Raw genomic sequence first — 22,167 nt, 5'->3', positions numbered from 1 at the left:
AATCTCTAAAATGAGGCCCCAAATCTACATTTTCAGTAAGTTGCTCAGTGACTTTTTTTTTAATGCATATCTTACTGATTTCAGAGAGAGGAGAGATAGGAACATCAATGATGAGACAGTCATTGATCAGTTACCTCCTGAATGCCCCCGACCGGGGATCGAGCCCACAACCCAGTCATTTGCCCGGACCAGGAATCGAACCCTGATTGCCTGAATCCTAGGTCGATGCTCAACAGCTGAGCCACGCCCAGCCAGCTGCTCAGTGATTCTTAAGCACTCTCAAGTTGGGGTATCCCTGTGCTAAGCTTTAAATTCCTTTAAGTTTGCATTATATTTATATTTTTATGTTGAGTTTAGCTCAGAATCTTGAGCCGATAGAAGCACAGGGTGCCCAATTCTCAAGGCTGCCTCTACGGTTTTCCCGATTATAATTGTGCTCCTTTCTCCTGAATCATTCTGTAGAAAAGGGAGAGTTTCTGAAGCACGCCAGGAAGAGCCTCGACATTCGACACAGTAAAGCAATAAAAACCGTCCGAAAATCGTCAGTAAAAAACATTCCTCACTTTCAGAGGCTTACCTGGGGGGAAGGAAGTGAATCCGTTTCCTTGGGCGACTCGCTGCATCCCTGGCAGGTTCCTCTGATGAGAAGAGAGGGAGCTGGGGGGGTGGCCTCCCACCTATCCTGCCAAGCAAAGGGTAGACCCTATTGAAAGTGTAAGAGATTTTCATTTTTAGCTCGTCCTTCCCTTCCTTTACCGGAATTACTTAATGTAGCAAATTTTATTAAATACTGAGTTCAATTTTCTTCTGGTTTACAAATATAAATTTTTAACTAGCTTTTGGAATGTTAATAATAGTAATAATAACAATTATAAATTCCACACTGCACAGGGCTCTTTTCTATCTGCATTTTATTTCTGCAGAGATCCTGATTTCACTCGTATAAGGTGAGCTGCTTGCTCTTCAAGGATACCCCTCGTCCACTAAACTATGTTTGACCCATTATGGGTCAAGTAGGGTGGTGGCATTCCAACAAAGCTGATGTTTGAAGACAATTAATTTAGTACTAAAATACTTTTATATTTATTCATCTGAACTCAACACCTTAACAGATTTATGCTCCAATGATTACTAAGAGTCTCTTTTGCAGATGGGTATGAATATCCTCTGTGAGCTTCAACAACCTGCCCATTGTATGCTCAGGCAGAGGAAAAGTTGGACATGAGATTTGAATGTTTCTATTTTTAAAATTTTAATCTAATAGATGCTAATATTTTACCCATTTGAAAGTATATAAATATAGATATAAAAACAGTCTTCAATATTTTCAAGAGGGGAGGAAGTAAAAACGTGAAGAACAACTTGCAATAGCTCAAATGATCTTAACTAAAGCTGTTTAGTTTCTAGACACTGGGAAATTATTAACAATTACTGCCCAACAGCCAAGTTTGTTAAGTTTTATTCTTGCAGCCCCATAGTGCAAGTCTGGAGTGATATATGGGCATTATTGAAACAGCTGTTTTCCAATATAATTCTTCTTATGCTTGTACATACTTTTTAAAAAAAACTTAAGAGAGAAAATGTAGTTTAAAATACACGCTGTTCAAAATCAGGAATGACAGTAGATAAATTTGTACACTTACAACATACTTTCAAAAGTAAATAGAAATTTTAGAATTTTCTTCTCTTCAAATATTTTTAAACCTGAACTTTTCATTTTTTTTTACATGTATAAATTTTAAACATTTAGTGCAAAGAACATAGGCTTTGTGTTAAAATCAAGAAAATGAAGTTATAAAAAAATAGACGAAAGTTGCTTTCAAATTCTATGGGAAACTGGAGCTAGTGGGCATTAACACGGCTACTGGATGGTATGTTACCTGGAAGCTAAGCATGTAACCTTCTGAATTAATTTCATATTTAATCTCCTCTGGAATTTTAATAGTGATCATTATTTACACTCTTATGAACCTTCCTCTTCTTACTGATAACAGAACATTCCTTTTGACTGTTCCAAGGGAAGTGCTTCAGCTTAGCAATACAATCGAGAATTTTTAAGTACAGCGGTAGCTTGCAGCTCGGTTCCGAACGTCTCTGGTGAGGAGCATTTCCGCTTACCGACGCCGTGAGCCCGGAAGGAAGTGCTTCTGTTTGGGACCCGCCTCGGAAGTGGAGCCTGCGCGGCGGCTTCCGCTGAGGGCAGGATCCCGAGGCCCAGCTGTCGGCTGCGGATCCCGGCTGCTGATCCCTCGGTTTACGACGTTTCAAAATCAGAGGGTCTTCCTGAACACATCACATTCGGAAACCCAGGTACCACTGGAATTTGTCAAAAAAGTAGCACTAGTCAAATTTCCTAACACCTTTAAAAAAATACCTTTATGTCTAACAGTTTTCTCAGAAAAATGCTGTCACTATGTAATTCTGCGGTGGAAAGATATTGTTAGTATATCCTGTTTCATTTCTTCTCATTCTTCTGTGAATTACAGTAATGAGTCAAAGCTCAGTTAGGAGAAAGATCTATAAAATCCAATGTAAAGGTCTCAAATGTGATAGAATTTGGCTGATATATAACTGCAATCATGGTAACTTGCCTGAGCTTTATTGCCAATTTTGCAGAGAACAAATAAACATTTATGAAAAATATAAATCCAGGAAATCTGTGGTGAAATTGGTACCTTAATGTATATTTCAAGGCCTAGTGGTGATGTATTTTACTTGCAGATAAAATTATACTTTATACATATGTGTAAAAAAAACTAAAGCGCTTAGAATTTTTTAAAGTAGAATGAGCAGCTATTAGAGAGAGGGTTTCAAACAGGGGTTGACATGACTTAACTTATATATTTTCAAAATCCGTCTGCTATGTAAATACTCAAAAGATATAAATATAAAAGTAATGAAATCAGAAAGCCATTGCAATTGTCCGTATTTAAAATATAAATTAATATATTTAAATATAAATGAATATATGTTTAAATATATACTTAAATATATTATTAATATATAAATATATGTTTTTAAAATCTGGCCTAGAGATGTATACATGCACCTATACACACATATGTATGCATATAGAGAGGGGGCTTAGGATGGGATATCAGCAATGGAGAAAAAATTAGTGGGCATATTACAGATAAGATATTTAAAAACAGGATATGGAAAATTTGCTGATGGGTTTGATGACGAAAGTAAGGTAAAGAGAAGTGTCAAAGATGACAGCTAGGTGTTTGATCTGAGTTAGACAGATGGTGAAACTGCTAACTGTGATTACAAAGATTCTGGGGAGTAAAGACTTGGAGAAGGCAGAGGACGTCAAGAGCTCCTTTTGTGACATGATAAATAGGAGATTAAAATTAGACATCCAAGTAGATATGTCAATTTAGTAGTTGGATATTTAAGCCTGGACTTTTGGGGGTGGGGGGGATCTGGAATAGAATTATGAATTTTAGAATCATCTGTATAGATTGCTTTAAAACCATGGAAATGATTAAAATTTCCTGGGGAGATAGTTGATAAAGAAACAAAAGGAACCCTGAAGATGCCAAAGATTAGAAATTGAGCAAGAGAAGATCCAGAAAAAGCATTTAAGAGGGAATGGCCAGTGGAGCAAGACAAGGACCAGGAGAGTGTGGCATCATGAAATCTAAAAGAAAGAATAGAGTCCAGAGTAATGGAGTGATCACTTGGGTCTAATTCTGCTGAGAGTGTGACTAAGTTGACTGCAGAGAAGTGACTGTTGGCTTTGGCAACATAGATGTCACTGGTGACTGGGGCAAGAGTGCTCTGAGTGGAGAGGTAAGGACAATAAACTGCAAGGAATGGTTTGGGAAAGGATGTGGGGCAAGAAAGTGGAGTCAATATATATAGACAACTTCTTCAAGAGGTGTTGCTATAAAGGTGATCGTAGGCATGTGACAGTAGATGGAGGGGCCAGGGAATGTTTATATGCAATAATAACACAACGGAAGACAGAAATGGGTGTTGCAGAAAGAGGAGAATAATCACAGGAAGATGGCCCCAGGGCCACTTACTTCACCCACAAAATAAAAGAGATTTGATAGTATATGATACAAAGCACAGAAGTTGGTAGTTTGAGTATTGGAAAATGGGGAAGAGTTAGTCAGCTTCTATTTCCTATGATTGTGTTTGCAGCTCACCATGGGGAAGGTAGAAAGAGGATGAGGGATAGAGAGCTGAAAAGGGGAGAAATTGTGTAATCATTTTTTTGGAGATAGGAAATAGGTAAATATTAACTCGTAGGAAAGATTTGAAACGATTGTGGTGTCCTCATGTGAAATTTAAAATTCTAAACTGGGTGTGAAGAAATCCAACAACATTCTGATTTTTCCAAAGGTAAGTACTTTTAAATGTTTTGAAATGTTAAATTCTTTAATCTTCTAAACCTTTTTCTGGTGCCCTTGCTTTGCTGGTGTTCTAAGCACTCTCTCTATGAATAAGTTTTATTAGACCCTTTCTAAAAGAAGAAAGAGAGGCTGGAGAGAGAATAAAGTGAGGAAGAGAGTCCCACAAAGGGGAAAAGATACAGGAGTCTAAGATGCTAAGGAACCTTCCTCCACCTCTAATTTTGCTCAGGATTAGTTTAGACAATGTGGCTACAGACATGCCACATTTAACACGCAGATAGGAAGAAATGCCTGCTGCCACTCAAGTAAAGTTGAATTTGTAGTACCCCAGGCCTACAGAATGCTTCTAGGACTCATGCCAATTATTCCAGCTGCTACCATCAGTTGACTGGTGCCTCTTATGGAAGTTCAGAGCAAGAGAGAGAACTAGTGTGGAAAAAGATGAGCAGCATATAGGTTAAAAAATAGAATCTTTATTAATTATCAACAAATTAATACATAGTAAAAGGAAAAATTACATTTAGAAATACAAGAGGGCACATTATTGAAAACATATTTAGATAGAGTTTGGGGCTGTCTGTCTAATTCATTTATTCATGCATATTTATTCGGTGAGGTGCCTGCTATGTGTCAGACACTGTCCTAGATACTAGGTACATATTCAACAGTACCTTCAGCTTCCTGGAGCAAAGCCATACTGCTCTTTTGTAGCTAAAGTGCAAACATTTAAATTTGTTCTGTGTGATCAGAATTAATCACAGGGCATCTATACCATATATGTTCATTCAAAGAGAGAGTTTGCTTAATTCCTAATGACCTGGGTTCTAGTCCTGAATTTGCCCCTGTTAGTGCAAGACAGGAAGCAAGAACTCTCTGGGTATGTTTTTCTCATGCAAAAAGAGAACTTTGGATGAGCTGATCTTGAAAACTTCTAGAATTTTTTGGTCAAAACAGTTATGGTTTGGTCAGCTTTATCTGAGCACTCACTAGCAGTTCTGATATGATGGATATTCCGTCAAAGTCAGGCACTGCTCAACTCTATGTGTTATATGTTCTAATAGATATCACAACTAATAACACAATGTAAGAATAATAGATGTCTTTGATGATGTCATTTATAACATATTGTCACTTGTGTTTCTTCAAGACAACTCTGTAGGGTGCAATTCATAATTTCCATCTTAGAGGCAAAAGCAACTCAGCCTAACAGAGATTACAAAACCTGCTGAGTAAAAAGCAGAGCCAGAGCACAACCTGGAGCTTCTGAGTCCAAGTTCAGGGTACTCCCCATTAAACACAGCACAGCAGGCTGCATTTTGCTATTCAAACTACATGAGACCATAGAGAAGTAATCGATAACCTAGTCAAATGCTTTTGAAGCATTTTTTAAATTAGAAAATCCAATATGTGTAAGACAGGGATTTAAGAAGTAAGATATTAATTATATGTTTGTAATCCTCTCCCCAACCCAACCCCCATGTTGGCCTTCTAAGAAAAAGGGATTATTGCTTGTTTAGTCAGCCATAGGAATGTAATTGTGCCTATTGGAGGAGAGAATAGCTAAAATAATTGGAAGATGCCAGAGGAGTGTCAATTGCTCTCTATGAGAAAGGTAGCCTAAGGGGAAAATAATTTCAGAAGTTATGAGACTTTGATAATTTATGGAGAAAAAAGGATTTGAAACCAACACATGCTATAATGTAGGAGATTTTGAAGAGAGAGATGAGTTAAGAATTTAAATATATTTTTGGAAAAAATGGCTACAAACCAGTCTCTTTTATTTGAGTTACAGTAAAACAGATAAATGTTGAGCTTCTCTGCTGAGGTATGTAAAGGCACAGCCTGCCAAAATGCACTCAAAACAAACTACTTCAGTGGGACGCTTTCTCTTTGCAGCTTTGCAGACAGTTCAATCTTATAAAAGTAAAGCAATGGAATCAGGCTTAGCTCTAAGCATAGGCAGGTGCCTACTTGAAGAGATACCTGGAAAGTTAGGAGGCTGCCTTTCTCCGAAGTATCTCCCCAGAAATACTTTCTATTAACTAAGTCATCATCAACAGAGAAAATAATCTTTTATTTTGCATTAAAGATAAAGAATTAATTTGCTCTTCTACAAAGAATAATCATGTGCATTTAATCTTATATTTAAATATAGTGTCTATGATAATAATGTAATGAAGGCAATCTATCTCCCCGCTTCACTTAATTTCACAGGGCAACAAATTTGATGGTATTAAATTTAATTCAACTTCATTAAAAAAAATAGATATTTCTATTAGGTCAAGAAAAATTGGAATGTAAGATAATCAATTAAACAGAATATGGTTTTATAATTTGCATCCTACATGTCTACACATATGAAAAAATATGTTTGGGTGTTCATGTGGTATAAAATAATGCCCTAAATAGTTGGGGCAGAATTAAGCAAAAAGGGGAAGTATAATTATGATAAAATGTATTCAGAGGAGAGCACTGTGGGAAACCAGAGAAAGATACTATGCTATCAAGTTGCAGTGAGTTGAGTTTGTATACCTCTCCTGAAGTTAGAAAGTTATGATTTTACTAAGCTTAAATTTTGAATGGAAAATAATTTCAAATTTTATGTTTTCAAAGGACGGTGAAAGGTGAAGAGCCTCAGCTCCCCAAGATGAGGAGAAAAAGAAGAAAAGCCTATAAAAAATGGAAACTCTTGAATCCAACAATATGTATGTCCAATTCATTGGTTTTATAAGCATGTATAATATGAATTAACCAACTTATGTACTTACTTCTTCATCACAGGAATGTTTTTAAAAGTAGGAAGATAAATGCATATTAATCTTATAAAACGATTTAGAAGTTTGGTCAATTGTTATGATGTATATGCTTCTGTACTAATTATTATATTTGTATTGTGAATAAAAATTTAAATAAAAATATTTATTCAGACAAAGGCTATTAGGACCTCTATTCTTAGACTCTTCAATACATTACCATGTAACTATCTCAGTTCTATCTTCTTACTTGCAGAAATTGAAATGTCATTTGAAAAAGTCTATAAATTATAAAATTGAAAAGAGCTATAAAGTGAACTGTTCTTGGCATGAGGGTGTGTTTTTTAAGAATAAATTGAAATCTACAGTTCTGGAAGGTAGTTCTATCAGTGTAGAAGCTGCTCTCATGTACATGCTGTATTGTAAATGGGTTTTTAGAGAGCTATGTCTCCATGTCTTTTCTCCAATGACTTCCACATTATAGCTCTCAGATTATAACCAGGCCTGCTGGAAACTATTTCAGTACCTGCCCTGAAAAAAGCCATTCCCTCAAACTAGAAGAGAGGCAAACGGGAATGGTTAGACTCTTTAAGGAATTTCGGTGTGCTTGGAGAACATATGTATCAAAGCAGAAGTTTATATACCTCTCCTGAAGTTGTAAAGTTATGATTCCTAAACTTATGATTCTTTAATTCTGAAAGAGCAATTCTTATTTTGCATCCCATACTTCTGTGCCACTTCTAGCCAAATTTTGGTGGAATATTTTTATTTTTCTTGTTGAAGAGCATTTATGTATTTACCCTTTATATAAGTGTTTATATAAGTTTATTTTTATATTTTATATTAAAATATATAAATATATATAAATCATAGTTAAATTACAAACATTTCAAATAAATTCATAAGTAACCCTTTACAAGTTTTAGCTTAATTAACTTATTAAAAATATCTTTGTGGATACCTGGTTTATAGATTTAGCTGACATCATTATTTACTTGTTGCCCTTCTTTCCTTTCCTTCACAAATGCTCTCTTTTGGATGTAGTTTAAAGCATAATTTGAGGTCTTCATATTTTCTCCACTGTTTTTTACACAAGATCTGGTAGCTCATGCTCAAGTTAGCAAATTCCTCACAGCAAAATATATTAACATTATAAAGCAGAGGAGTGAGGGTTGCAAGCAGGCAGTTAGTTCTTGGGCCAAAGCTGGAGCCTAAACATATTGGCCTCCATTTATAGAGGGTTATTCAAAATGTGAGCCAATCCCCAGAAATTGGGAGAAATTTATATAATAAATCTAGATTCTAGTTTACTTCAGGAAAATGAGAGGATCTGGCAACACTAGAACACCTTCTCTGTCATATGAAAAGCCCTTACCCTGGGCAGAGGAAGCTATCTGACCTGTTCAACAGGCTGTCTAGAAACCATGCTTAGGCATCTTCCATTCACTTTACCCACATGTTCATTTGTTGCGCCATCTCAAATGAGATCCAGCTTGATTATAATTGGTATTATAATGCTATGTTCAAATACCTGATCTTGGCTACTTGCTCTTTATCAAAAAGCTTTTATAAGTTTATTTGCATAAATTTGCTCTGAATTTTTTTATTTTATTTTACCCATTTTGGAAGTCTCTTTTAAAGTTAAGCTTAATTAGATTCTTACTTTCTAAAACTACCAAGTGATAGTCTGCATTCTAAGATAATTCATTTACAGTAAGATATTTTTTAGAAATGAATTTTGTAGGGAAAACCTTGACATACTATAAATGTTATTCAAAATACTTACAAAAGATATGCATTGAATAGAAACTTTTTTTTTTTTTTTTGGCTTCCTCTTTAGGTGCCCCTCAGCCTGCTGATCAAGCATGCCAAAAAAATTTAAAAGGTCTTGACAAGCAAGTCAAAGGAGACACCTCAGAGGCTGTGTTTCATCAAACTGGGGCATTAGGACAATGTAAGGAAAATGGAGATGAGCGTACATCTGCTTCTATGAATGGAAAGCAGAATTCCTCTTTCCCCCCTAAACATAAGACGCGACCTCCCTCTGACAGCAAAGTAAGTAAGGAGAAGGAAAATGATGGTTCTCCTCTGTCCACTTTTCATCAGCTAAAGAAAGTCTTATCAGTGGTCATGTTTAATGACTGTGAAGAGTCATTCTCAGGAAAAATTACACTGCAGTATTTCCCAAACACAGTAGAAGGTTTTAAACCAGCAAAAGGCAAAATTATTACCAAAGTAAAATGTGGGGATTTCAATATTCAAGCAGCAAACAAGAATAGATCTTCCTATAAAACAGAAGTGCGGTTCCCAACAAAGAAGAGATGTCGAAAAGGTCACCAGAGTTACTCTATCAGGCACAGTCCAAGTTGCTACTCTTCTAGAAGCTGCTCTTATGAGTATAAGAATATACTGATAGAAGAACTAAAATCTGAGGCTCCATCTAACTACGGAGAAACCGCCAGAACTGAGAGCCCCTCACTGAAAGTCAGCATTGTAGGAAAAGGAATTAAAGTTAAATACATGAGTGAGAAACAGAATATAATAATTAATGTAACCCATCCTGAAAGAAGGAAAAAGACAGCTAAACATGGAAATGTTTCCTCTGATCACACCACCAAAGAATGTTCTAGGTCTTCTGCACAGTCTGGTGTTAGGCTACCTGAAAAGTGGCAGCTGGGAAAAAAGCAGCAGAGTCCTGGTGGTTTGCACGTCTCTGCTCCTCGCGAGTCTGCCGTCCAGGAGGGGGAGGATCCTGACCCAGCTGTGGTTCCTCTATGCTCAGCCCCCCAGAGGAGGAATAAGCCTGGTGCGCTGTTTTCAGCCTTAGGTGACTGTGAGTTAGAATCTGCAGTCTCTCTGCAGAAGGACTCTAAGATTAGTCAGAGCACCCCGAAAAAGAGACATTTCTTTGAAGCTGAGACTCTTCTCAAAAGTGTTTTTCCTACTTCACGTGATGCCCTAAAGACCTCAAGTTTAAGTGAAACAGACTTAAATAAAATGCCTTTTAAGGATCCTAAATATGTAGCTCGAGATAGACAAATCAACTTTGATATCCCAGAAAATATCACATCAGGCTCGTATATAGAGCAAAGCACAGAAGAGGTAAGTTATTTGCCAAGTACTGTTACTAACATCTTCTCAGTTCAAGATGGCAAAGACCCTGACTTTCATTCTTCATCTTCTCTGAATGCAATGCGCGTAGGGGAAAAGGCAGCCAACATTTATTGCAAAGGCAGCAAAATTCCACCTGCAGAATACTGTGAGAAGTCAAATACCAAATCTTTCCCTTCCAGTCAAAATGCTGTGAAGTCTTTCATTCCATTCTGTCCATCCCATGGGGCCACCAGACCCTCCGAACCTAAAGAAACCCCTAGGGATACATTTTCCTCTGATCACTGTGCTGAGTTTGTGATAGAATATGAGGAAGAGCAAGTTAATGTGACTGACAGAGATTTTAACAAAGCCACTTCACGTAGCGACTCTTGGACAAATGCACAGCAACTATTGGAAATGAAGAGTACGCAGGGTGCGGCTCTCAGCCATGCGCCCTCTGGCAGGCTCGCTGCTGGGAGCCCACTCAACAGTAGTAGCCACAGCTCCGTGGAAGGGGGTCAAACAGAGTCCCAGGCAAGTTGTGCAGAGACGGCAGCCTCCAGCAATACAGAAATGTCAGTCATGACCTCAGTAACTGATGAGTTAGAGCAAAGATTAATCATTCAAAATGATAAAGAAGGCACAGTTGATTCTAATTGTCCCATGGGAATGAAAAACCTTAAAGAGTCACCCAGCTTTCTGAGAAATGTTGAAAAAGACAAGTTCCTCCCAAGGCCAGTGGTAAAGAGTACATGCCACAGAGATTTTGAAGACCTATCAAATGAGAATCATGATGAAGCCTGTTTTCAAATGGATTTTCCACCGAACACTGCTGAGTTCGACTCTGCAGTGTGTGCTACAGATAATCTGTTTCTTATTAAGAAACCACTGACCAGTGATGCAGACCAACACAGTAACCAAGATGAAATAAACCTCGGACTAACTGGCCTTAAAAAGGAAGCAGCAGAGTGCCAAAGGAATCCATCAATAAGGCCAAATTCTGAAGGAGATAAAAATGACCCAGAGGAAAATTACTATCACCAAATGGACATACTGCTTTCACCTCAGAAGCAGAAAGCTTTGAAAGGTACAGTGCTACACAGGATCTTTTGCTTTCTTTATCTTTATATGTTTGAGCTTTGGAAAGTCTTAATGTGAGGGCTTTTTTTATTGCTTTGGGTTTTTTTCTTTATTGCTAAAGATATATTGAGTATTTTAGTGTTAGATGAATATGGGCAGGCATATATCACCCACCCCACCTATAAAAGTGCATAACAAAATCACCAAGGCTACAGTTTAATATAAAGCAAGAAAAAAATCAATTTCTCTTTAAAAGGTTGATGTATTGCCAAATCAATTTTGTAGGAGACATTAGCCTTTTGCCACTCTTAAAAAATCTACCATTTCTTTACTTCTTGCAAGCTAAGCATGTTTAGAAGAATAGGAAAAATGTGTTTGTGATGAAATGTGCTTTTTAACCTTGCTGTGGTGTTTGCAGAAGCATGGTATACACGTCTCAGGAGGCCATGTGGAATAGTAATTAAAGCAAAGGACAAAAACCAGAAATGGCCATGGTTAATCCTGACTGAACCGTCCATGGGGCCTCTCAACTCAGACAGACCTCTGACCTCCCTTGTGCATTGGTTGGCCCTGCTTGAAACATTGATAGAACCCAGAAACTCTCCAGACCTCAAGAGGGCTAAGATGGAAGCTCTTTCCTAAGTACATAATACTGCCTGTCTGCTTTCAATCTTGGATCCATACTATACCATTTTGGTCACTTCATAAAAAGCTCTTGTTTTTCTCAGTAAGTCCAAAATATTTTATATTTAGTGTTAGCATTATTACACATTGTATATTAAGTTATATCTTGAACAAATTAAAACTTCATAGTGCCAGCAACACTCCTAACTTATCCAAAAATGGAATTTGGAGTGATGAAACTTCATGGAGAAGCTATCTTTTCTTTGTTGTTGTTCTATTCCTAATTTTTAAGTAGAATTAATTTAGAAGTTGAAATAAAATACAAAAAGCACAATCAATTACATAAGTGTTGACATAAAATGTGAAATTTACTGTATGGAGAATAAATGTCCTAAAGCAACGCAAAATCTATGAGCATCCTAAAGCAAAGATCCATCAGTCACAGTGACTGCTTCCCAGTGCCAACATACCTCCAGATACCAAGGTGAATGGATTAAATCCTAGCATTGAGTTCAGTCCATAATTATCTAGGTCTTCAAGAAGCAGACCTGCAATAAGAGCACTTGTGTCTCCAGAGCAGACACGTGCTCACCTAGATGTTTATTCTTCCCACCCAGGCTGGCTCACCTTCCTCCATGGACATGCCCCTCCCTGGACTGCCTCTTCCAGCAAGGCTATTTCCTTAAGAAAATCAGTAGTTCAAATCAAAATCCTCCCAAAACTGATATTGCACTTCAGTAGGCTTTGAAATGGTCACATTTGGTGAACCACTATAGTTACAGGTTCCCTAGGTTACTGTGACTCATCAAAAGGCTGTTCCTATAACTCTTACTCCTTCATTCCTCTTCCCTCATTTCCCCCATCACTCCGTTCCAGCCACATTGACTTCCTTGAGTTGCTAGAACCTGCGAGACAGGATCCCCCATCAGTCCCTTGCTTGAGTTGCTCCCATAACTGAATCACTTTCGCCCGTATGTCCACATGGTTCACTTTCATCTCTCCAAATTTTTGCTCATATGGTACCTTCTCAGTGAAGCATTCTCAGACCACTCAATTTAAAATTGCAATCTGAGCCCTCTTTGCATTGAGCCCTCCCAGCATTGAGTTCAGTCCATAATTATCTAGGTCTTCAAGAAGTAACCCGAGCATCCTCTATCTCTTTTCCATGTTTCACTTCTGTACGCAGCACTTTTCACTTTCTAATGTGCTCTATGTATATTACTGGTTGTTTTGGGTTTTTGTCTTTTTTGTTGTTCTGTCTTCTCCTGCTAGAATGGAGTCATGCAGACATGGATCTTTTTCCTAATTTAATCATTCCTATATCCACAGCACCAGAACGGTGCCTGTCCTGCAGTGGAGACGCTCAATTGAGTATTTGTCAAGTAAAAGAATGAATTCAGGGAAGTCACATCAGGCTTCTTTGTGCAAAACTCTGTTCACATACAAAAACAGGAAAGCAGGAACGTGGTTCAGAAATTTAAATGTTTGTATTAAAAGAGATTTGAATCTATGCATTTTGCATGGCTTTGACTCTCCTAGAGCTATAAGTATTTTTATAGTTTATTCAATACTATTTTCATCATACTAGTGATACCTCATGCCAAAGATTTTGTAATCTTTTCGAGGTGTTGATTGCTTTGAAAAACTGGGACATCTTTGTACTGTTTCACCAGAAAATTATAAAATTGATATCAGCACAAGCTTATGCCTGCATTTTCAAAGGAGTCCCTCAACTCCTCAAAGTCTAGCTGCATACCTCAGATTAAGAATCCCTGGCATGAGTGCTGTCCGTAACATTTACATAAGTTCCCTCCACCCATGTGTGTGCCCGTGGGAAATAACTAGATTAGCGATCACAATCCGGACTGCCCACTGGGGCCAGGGATGTAATGTAAATGAGCAAGGCAGGCTGCCTGTGAGAAATGAGAGGGTAGGGATAGGCATGTGGTGGGAGGTAGACCAGCCAGTGGCAAAAAGGAATGGATACCAGCTGAATCCCTCAAAACTAAATTCTGGGTTTTCCTCTGCCAGGTCAGATCTGCACATTCTTGGAATGTTTCTTAGGAATGCCTCTCTTCAACTGTAAATGGACTAAAATATATCTTTAAAATCTCTACCCCCTCCCCAAAACAGAAATTCTATATCGTAAAAAAAAAAAAAAAATTGAATGAGAAAACCAAAACTAGGCTACTCTGAGAGAATAACAGATAATGAGAAGGAATAAATGATATTTTATAGGGCATAGAAATATTTCTCATTAAACAGCCCTTTTATGTAATATGACACAAAACTTACATGCATTGTGTGAGATATTCTATTTCCTTTTTCCCCTAAGGGAGTAGTGATTCCAAAAGCCCACACCAAGGCAAAAAGGTGTAGAGGACTGCAGCTCTTGGAATGTTTGTAGTCCCAAAGTCTGCACCAAGCACTACGGATGGAAAGAGGAATTTAAAAATGATTTCTTTTCCAGTAACAGAATACAACTGTTGAGATAATTTCCAAGACACTGATTCCTGGTGAAATTGGGAACTTTCCATGCTTATGCCCATTTCAGCATTTCTCAGTAGATAAACAAGTCCAGGGTCCAAGGTTCAGGGTCCAGGGTCCACAGTCCAGCTGCAATGACTGTGCTGTCTTCCAGCCAGATCTGCACTTTCCTCTCCTTGGCTTCCAACTCACTTTCCAAACCTACCTCTGGCTTTCAAAGTGGTAGATTTCTACTTTCTCACTCATGCTTGATAAGATATTAGTGTGTTCTATAATGGATTAGCATATTGTTCCTACAAAGTGACACTGTGTATTTTAACAGAGTCCTTCAAGAAACTTTAGTGTCCTTATTCTAGTCTCAAGCAAATTACCTGATTCCTGGAACAGCTCAATAAACATTTACTAGGCATTTATGGAATGAGGGAGAGTTATATGTGAATGTAGGTTACTAAGACATAGATTCAATTCACCGTGGAAAAACTTTCTGTCAGCTTGAAGTATTCAAGGATTATGCTGATTCAAATAGTAAACAGACAGCAAATTTGAGTCTGGGAAGTATTCAAGCTTAAACTGAATGAATACTTGGTGGAAATCTTGTAAAAGTTTTTAAGCATATAAAGGGTGGTTGGACCAAATTACCTTCTACATTTTTGTTAACCTGAAATTCTACAAATAACAAGCAGGAATGGGAGTGAAGCTGTGCACTCAGTGGGCATAACAAGTGGTTCTCAAATCAAACTTCAAAACATACTGTAGGGCACATGCTTTCTCCTCATTTGAGTATATAAGAAGATATCCTAGATGAAAACTTTCCCCACCACATCACAGGGCCATATTTCCATCACGTACTTGCCTAGGCCTGTAGGACTTCTTTTTCCTCCAGCAATTTCAGAAAAGAATCACTTTTACATGTAAAATATTTGACATTAGAAAATTCTTCTTCTCATGGATGACTTCAGAATCAACCTGGACTCTTCTATCTCTACAAATAGTAGAGCTACAGGGAACATTGGGGAAGATGGCCAGAGGCCAGTCCTATAGCATTTTTTAGAGTTCCACCACTCAGTAAAGTTCCAGAGGACAAAAGGTAATCTTGTTCATAGCTGTAGACCAAGTAACCAACACAGTGGAAATTAGGATATAAAAAGTGAACAGTAATAAATATTACAAATGAATGTCATTTTTCTGTCACCCTCTTATTTTCTAGGGAAGAGGTAGAAGTCAACAGCAGAGTTATGGAAAATTAGAGGAATGGATAATGACTCTTCCCCCTTCTGTGTCATTGGTCTTGACAAGTGAAATTTAAGTTATTATGCAAATGTGTCCTTAATAGTTATACATAAAAATAAAAAAGATAATTTATTCATGGATATATCCTATTTATTATTTAAATAGTTCTGAGAACAAACTCTGACACTGATAAGTTAGAGTTTAATTTACAAAGATCCAGTTTGAAAAATTCCTTTGCTCCTGGGAAGAGAATAAAAATAAAAGTTAAGAGTCAGTCTCTTTTTAAATTGATGTTTACCTTTTCGTATAGTACCAAAAAGATAAAGCAAGTAAAATTTTAACCAATTCTAACCTATCAAATTACTTTCTAGGTATTGCATGCTCTGCAATTTGGGTTTATTTTTATTTCAATTTTTTTGTTATTTTCTTAAAGTTCCTTGTATTGCAATTAGTATTTTAATTAATACACATCATAGCTTATGATGACAGAAGGCAGAAGTTTTGAAGTTATTATTGTTATTTATTAATGTTATTAAGTTATTTATTCAAATATAAAATTATCAAAACCTTCATTTACTCTGGCTTTTTTCCATCTTTTTCTCATTTTGAACCAATATTTGCAGCAAGAAAAGTATCGTGAAATTGTTATTCTTGTGATTAATGGAAGTCAAACCATAAAGGACTTGAGTTCAATCGTAAACCTATCATAGATTGTAATACAACTAATTTAGGTAATTATATCTTGTCTTCTTACTGAGAATTCAGGGGACATAATTAACAATTTATTTGCACTTTCCTCCTCCAGAGTAGCTAATTAATATAGTATTGTGTATTCTGCTGGTGCCCAAGGAATACCTACTGCATTTAATCCAACTGAGGCAATGCATGGTGATCCCCCTTTTCCATATAACTCAATTTTTCAATTATTTGGCTATTTTTGAAGTAATACAAATTTAGAAAGTAAATCATGAAGAAGGTAAATGAAATTATTCTAGTTCTAGTCTACAATGATTCTGTTTTATAGGTTGGAATATGTGAAATTTTACCTTGAAATATTGTCTCACTTTTCATATATAATGTGATTTAATCTAGATCGGCATTTGGAAATAAATAGCCTCCACAAGCTACTCCAGGAACTGGCTCCAAGAGGTACAAGAGCCAGTGATGGTTCCTGGGAGGAAGCAATAGGCCAGTGGGCCAGGAGGAGGCAGCAATTCAAAGATGGCAAAAGGTGCAGCTCGGCAGGGGGAAGTTCGTTTGCCAGCAACATCACTGAAGGATCCAGTGAGTACCAACTGCCTTCTTTTCCAGAACCACCTACTTCCACATATCTTAGGATAAATTACATGACCCTATCGCAAAGCTTTTATTAACACTTTACTTTCCAGGAGGCTCTAGACTAAGCAAATATTTTTATTGTTCATTACAGAAACTCATCCCCTGCCCCAAACCATCAAATTTTCCACAGAATGCACCAACAGATGGTTTATTTCATTAGTCTCTTTGAAACCCTCAAAATCCTCAGTTTGCCCTGTCTGTAAGTGCCAACCTGTTAAGGCATGATTCTGACCCAGTCCTAATCAAGGTCTCGCTTTCAAATGCACGCTTCACACCCAATCTCTGATTCTCAATAAAATTAGACTTTCCCTCAGATCTCTCCCTGTGGTGTGCCGAGGGCTAGTCGTGTCCCTAAAGCCATACTCCTCTAAAGTGGCCCCTTCCACATGGCCTTCTATGGCTCTGGTTCTGGTAATGGTACCTGCTCCCTCCCCTTACCTTTTCAGTGTTAAATGTACTAGTCGTAATTTCACTATATCACACCTGATTTCCTTAAATCCTGTCCACACTTTGTAAATAGTATTTTTATTAAACTGTCCATAAACTACTCATTTGGGTGTGCTATCTATTTTATGCCACAGCCTATGCTACACCAGTGCTCTGTTCTCACATTGCAGCAATGGTTACACATCCCCACCACTGCACATGGATAAGACAGAATGGTTTGATGCTTACAGGGATAAGGGAGGACACCCCCTCGACAGAGCACTGGTAATGCCTCAGACGGGGAAAGGCAAAGTCTATTTTGTTGAGAATTAGAGTTTTTGTTCTCAGTATACTAAAATCATCCTTAGTCTTGAGGTAAGTAAATAGCTGAGATTTCACTAAGGTGGATTCCTCAAACTGGATTTCCTGGACAGCAATATTCTTTCAGGTGTTTCTTGACCTTTTGTTTTATAAACTTGCAGCCAGAAAATTTTCTTTCTTTTCACCTAAGAATACAAATCTTGTGTTACACACGTAAATCTGATACAATCGCCGCTGGCCCTACTATTCTGGATCCCCCCAAAGAATATACCTACACAAAAACAGTAATGAGAAAGGCAATATCCTGAAGACATCAAAGGAGAGATGGAGGGAGAGCATATATCCCATACTCCATAGCAAACAACTTTGAAACCTTCTTTAGATACCACTGTACTTCAAAGGTCCCTGTGCTGCCTTTCAGTCACCCAAGGGGGCTATTTTATAGCACTGCTTCCTTCATATAACACCCGTATTCCTTGAGTTCTGTTTTCTCCTTCTGGTTTTCCCTTGGACCCTTGACATTTCTTTCCTTTATACTACAGACAATTCAACTGCAGTTCATACCTCTAAACTCATGTAACCAAAATCATCAAAGTGCTCAGCAATTCATTAGCACTAAAGTAATCAGAATGAACCCATCTCAAAAACTAAGAGGGAAGAATCTGAGGGCTAAACAGTTTATTATAAATAAGAAAAACAGAAGTAAAATTTTTTATTACATATGGCAATAGCTTCCATTATTATAAGGAACAATTTATGATTGATGTAAACTAAAAAAATTAGATTGAATGGGAACTTTGGTTAGTTTGATTAACCATAGATGATCTTCATGTGCCATAGAGAAAAGGACCATTTTCTCTAGTTTTCAGGTCCTTCTAATATAAAAGGACCAGTTCCTTCTAGTTCATGGAGTCTTTCGGCATTCTAGACCCTTCCAGTCCAAGTCTATTTTATTCTTTGTATTATGGAGAAATCTTCCACTAGTAGTGCCCTTAGACATTCATGTACACTCTGCATTTCTTGAGAAAAAGAAACAAGTGTAGGTAGGCAAGCATCAGCCCACAGTGGTTCACAATAGTCAACTGTGCACATTTTTTTCTCACACTGCAATTCAGTAGCATTAGGTTGGTAGCTTGAAATTGGCCATGATGGGAGTATACATACAACAGAAACTGGCAAACACTACAAATCAGCGCTTTTTTATTTTCCTTTTGGAGACTCATTTGTTAAACACTTACTTGTACCCACTTGAAACCACCCAGGAATCAGCTAGATAACTTGCACCAATTCAAATTTCAGGCCAAAATAACACAATCCATTTAATCAGAACAATAGTGTTGTCTTTGGGATGACTTTTGTTTTTAATAAAAACTTATACTAATAATTTCTTTTATATTAGACTTCAGGGAATGGAACCATCTGCCATTTTATTTTTCGGTTTCTCCAAGCCACAGATACTCAGGAGGCACGCTGTATTTCTTCAGCAACTTTTCAGGAGAGGCTGCACTTCACTAAGAGCTGCTGGAGCCAGCATTGTTTAATGTGTGGTTTAAATTTTATCTCATTTATAGAGTTGGGATATGCTACTAATCCGTGACTTAGAGCCTGACAGCTTTATCGAGCATCATTACAGCTGGTGCTGTTCAGTCTGTTAATCTCACTCAGCTCTGACTTCCTACATGATAACTGGAAAAGGCATTAGGAATGACATATTTACGTATGTGGGCACAGCTGATCAATCCATCCATGCTGTGGGGAATGCTGACGAATGCTCACCAGGTCAATAACCTGAAGGCTATAAACTGAAGTCCGAAGGGCCTGCCAGCTTGGATTTTTATAATCTCAAATGATTTTATTATCACCAACAGATGTGACAAGAATTGAGGTCTAATTGTGTGAGGATCCTTGAGAGCATTTTTCTTATTTTAGCTGTAAAAATTATTATGAAAATATTTTTTCCAAATATTAGTGTGCATGGAAATAAGAAAGCAGAGGCTGGGATGGAGAGAGAAAAAGGGAGAGAAAGAGGGAGAGGGAGGAAGAAAGGAAGGCAGGCAAAAGAGCTTTAATTTCTAATAATAAGAGCTAAAGATTACATTGTGTTTACTATGCGAGGCTTTACTATACATTAGCTTGTTTGTTCTCCCAACAACACTATGAGTAAAGTACTATATTTTCAACCTCACTTTCTCAAATGCGGAATCCCAGCCATGGAGTGGATGAGTGACTTGCCCAATGTCACTTGGCCATAGTTAGTGGTGGACTGGGGTCAAACCCAGACAACCTGACTAGTCTATGCTCCTGAACACTTTGACTCACTGCCTCTTGTTGGGCCATTCAAATCTGATCTTGGTCTCTCTCCAGCAAAGTCCAAACAGGGACTCACTTTATCAGATACCATGTTTTATTATCTTTACGTAGTACGGTGGAATGAAAGAGGTATGAGAATGTCTAAGGACACCTGCAACTGAGCTAAGTATTTTATCTTTTTTATTCTAACATCAGAAAAAAATGGGCTCAGTTGGTTGGAGTGTCGTCCTGTACACCAAAAGGTGGTGGTTTTGAGCCCCGGTCAGGTCACATGTCTAGGTTGCAGGTTCTATCCCCAATTGCAGCACATACAGGAGGCAACTAATCAATCTATGTTTCCCATATCGATGTTTCTCCCCTCCCCTCTCTCTTTCCCAAATCAACAAATATATCCTCTGATGAGTATTAAAAAACAAACAAACAGAAGAATTTAAAATTTTTGAGAGCACAGAAGACCAAATGCAATTTCAGTAATACCAAGATATTTAGGAGCTCATTCTGTTAAGGTTTTATTTATTAAAAGGCTCATCTAGCAAGTGAAATTTTGGTGACAAAGTCACATTTGGATATGTTTTCTACTTGGCTCAAAGTTCCCCAGGGACAGTTGTTGAGAAATCTAGCAGTTCAAAGCTTCAGCAGGTGTGTGGCTTGGTGCTTCAATAGCCTTTCACACAGATTTTATGTCTCAGCTTATGTAAGAGTATGTTGATTAGCTCTGTCTTGGTAACTGAGTGAACAGAGAACTGCTCATCCACATAATCAAATCTGTTTGTAAATAAGTGAGCTGTTTTAACAGTCCCATGCATGCCGTTAAAAACAAAGATCACTATAATTTAAAGGCCTACCTTCAGGCCTTTACATAATAGGGGGATGATTACATATCCACCATGGACAGCCACTGCTCAGAATAAAATAATAATAAAGATAAATCCACGGACCCAGGAATGTGTGTACATTATAGTCATAAATACTAAAATGTAACTAAATATTTAAGGCCAAGGATATAGAAAATAAATCAAATAAGGGAAGATGTTTTAAGTTCCTTTGGGGCTTCTGTAACTTTAGCAACTGCTGTGTATGAAGCAGCTTGGATTTAGGCTTAAAGCTCAAAAATATGGGTCTGTAAATTAGTATAATATTTTGTGTTTACTTTTCCTACTATATAAAGCCAAATGTAACACTCAGACTTATTCAAAAAATAAATGTGGAAAACCTTAAAAGATTTTGAAATATGATGAGTGGAAGATGACATCCCATATCCTCAGTTAAAGTATTCTATTCTAAAGTGTTCATCAATTTTATTCCAATAAACAAGATGTCCCACAAAATTCTCATATCATTTATATTCCAACTTTGTTATCACATAATATTCCCGTATGTCATTCCCTTTATTTTCACACACCAAAACTGTATTTATTCAATCAATATGGTCTGTCTTTCCAGGACCTATTTGCCCCCTATAGGCTACTTATCCATATCATGTCTAACAGTCCACAACCCTATTTTGCTGTAAAAGTTTTGCCCACTCCTCAGGGCCCAGTCTAATGATACCCTTCCTTTAATCCTACCTTTCCCTACAGCCAGAATCATCTTTCCTTTCTCTGAGTTCCCTATGTTTCTAATCTTTCATCTCCATTGTGCCTAAAATTGCACCTTGCTCACTACAGGACAATTATTTTAAATTAATTCAACTTAATAAGTGAGTAATAAATGAATGAATGCACCTGAAACTGTTTAAACTGTGGGTTAGTATCAAGTGACTAATGAAACCTTATTTGGTGTACAAAACAAAAACTATGACAAGCATTGTTTTTGACTGCCTGCAAGAAACTATGCTTTGTGAATATTCCATCTTCGACCATTTCTACACAAGTTAAATACATGAGCTAGAAAACTATTGTTACTTCTCTGTGTGTCAGGACAACAGCTAACATTTGCACTCTTCAGTCCAGTCCTAGGAAAGCCGAGGTATACATGCAGGGACAGGGACAGGAACATTAGGAACGATTCTCCAGAGAACATCAGTGGGAGCAGAACCGTTCCCCCAGGGGCTGTATAAACTGACCTGCAGCCAAAGTCCAGCTGGCCACTGCTCCACAGGGGGAGGGAGGGAGAGAGGAAAAGTTGTTCCCTACAGTGTT

The 22,167-nt window shown here is 37.5% G+C and overlaps 1 protein-coding gene across 1 annotated transcript in view; it reads left to right on the top strand.

Moving 5' to 3' along the window:
- The first annotated feature begins 7,011 nt into the window (after nt 1-7,011).
- The window catches only part of LOC107544190 (uncharacterized), an 87,431-nt gene continuing 72,275 nt past the window's right edge, over nt 7,012-22,167 (top strand). The window contains exons 1-3 of the mRNA XM_087815085.1: nt 7,012-7,069; nt 8,958-11,297; nt 16,724-16,915. Of these exons, the coding sequence (XP_087671211.1) occupies nt 7,012-7,069; nt 8,958-11,297; nt 16,724-16,915 (2,590 nt within the window). The remainder of the gene's footprint in view (nt 7,070-8,957; nt 11,298-16,723; nt 16,916-22,167) is intronic.

Source organism: Miniopterus natalensis, chromosome 3, assembly GCF_054644295.1.
Source record: "Miniopterus natalensis isolate mMinNat1 chromosome 3, mMinNat1.hap1, whole genome shotgun sequence".
In the NCBI taxonomy this organism is placed as follows: Eukaryota; Metazoa; Chordata; class Mammalia; order Chiroptera; family Miniopteridae; genus Miniopterus; species Miniopterus natalensis.
Note: the sequence above shows the minus strand (reverse complement) of the source record. Positions and strands in the feature narration are given on the sequence as shown.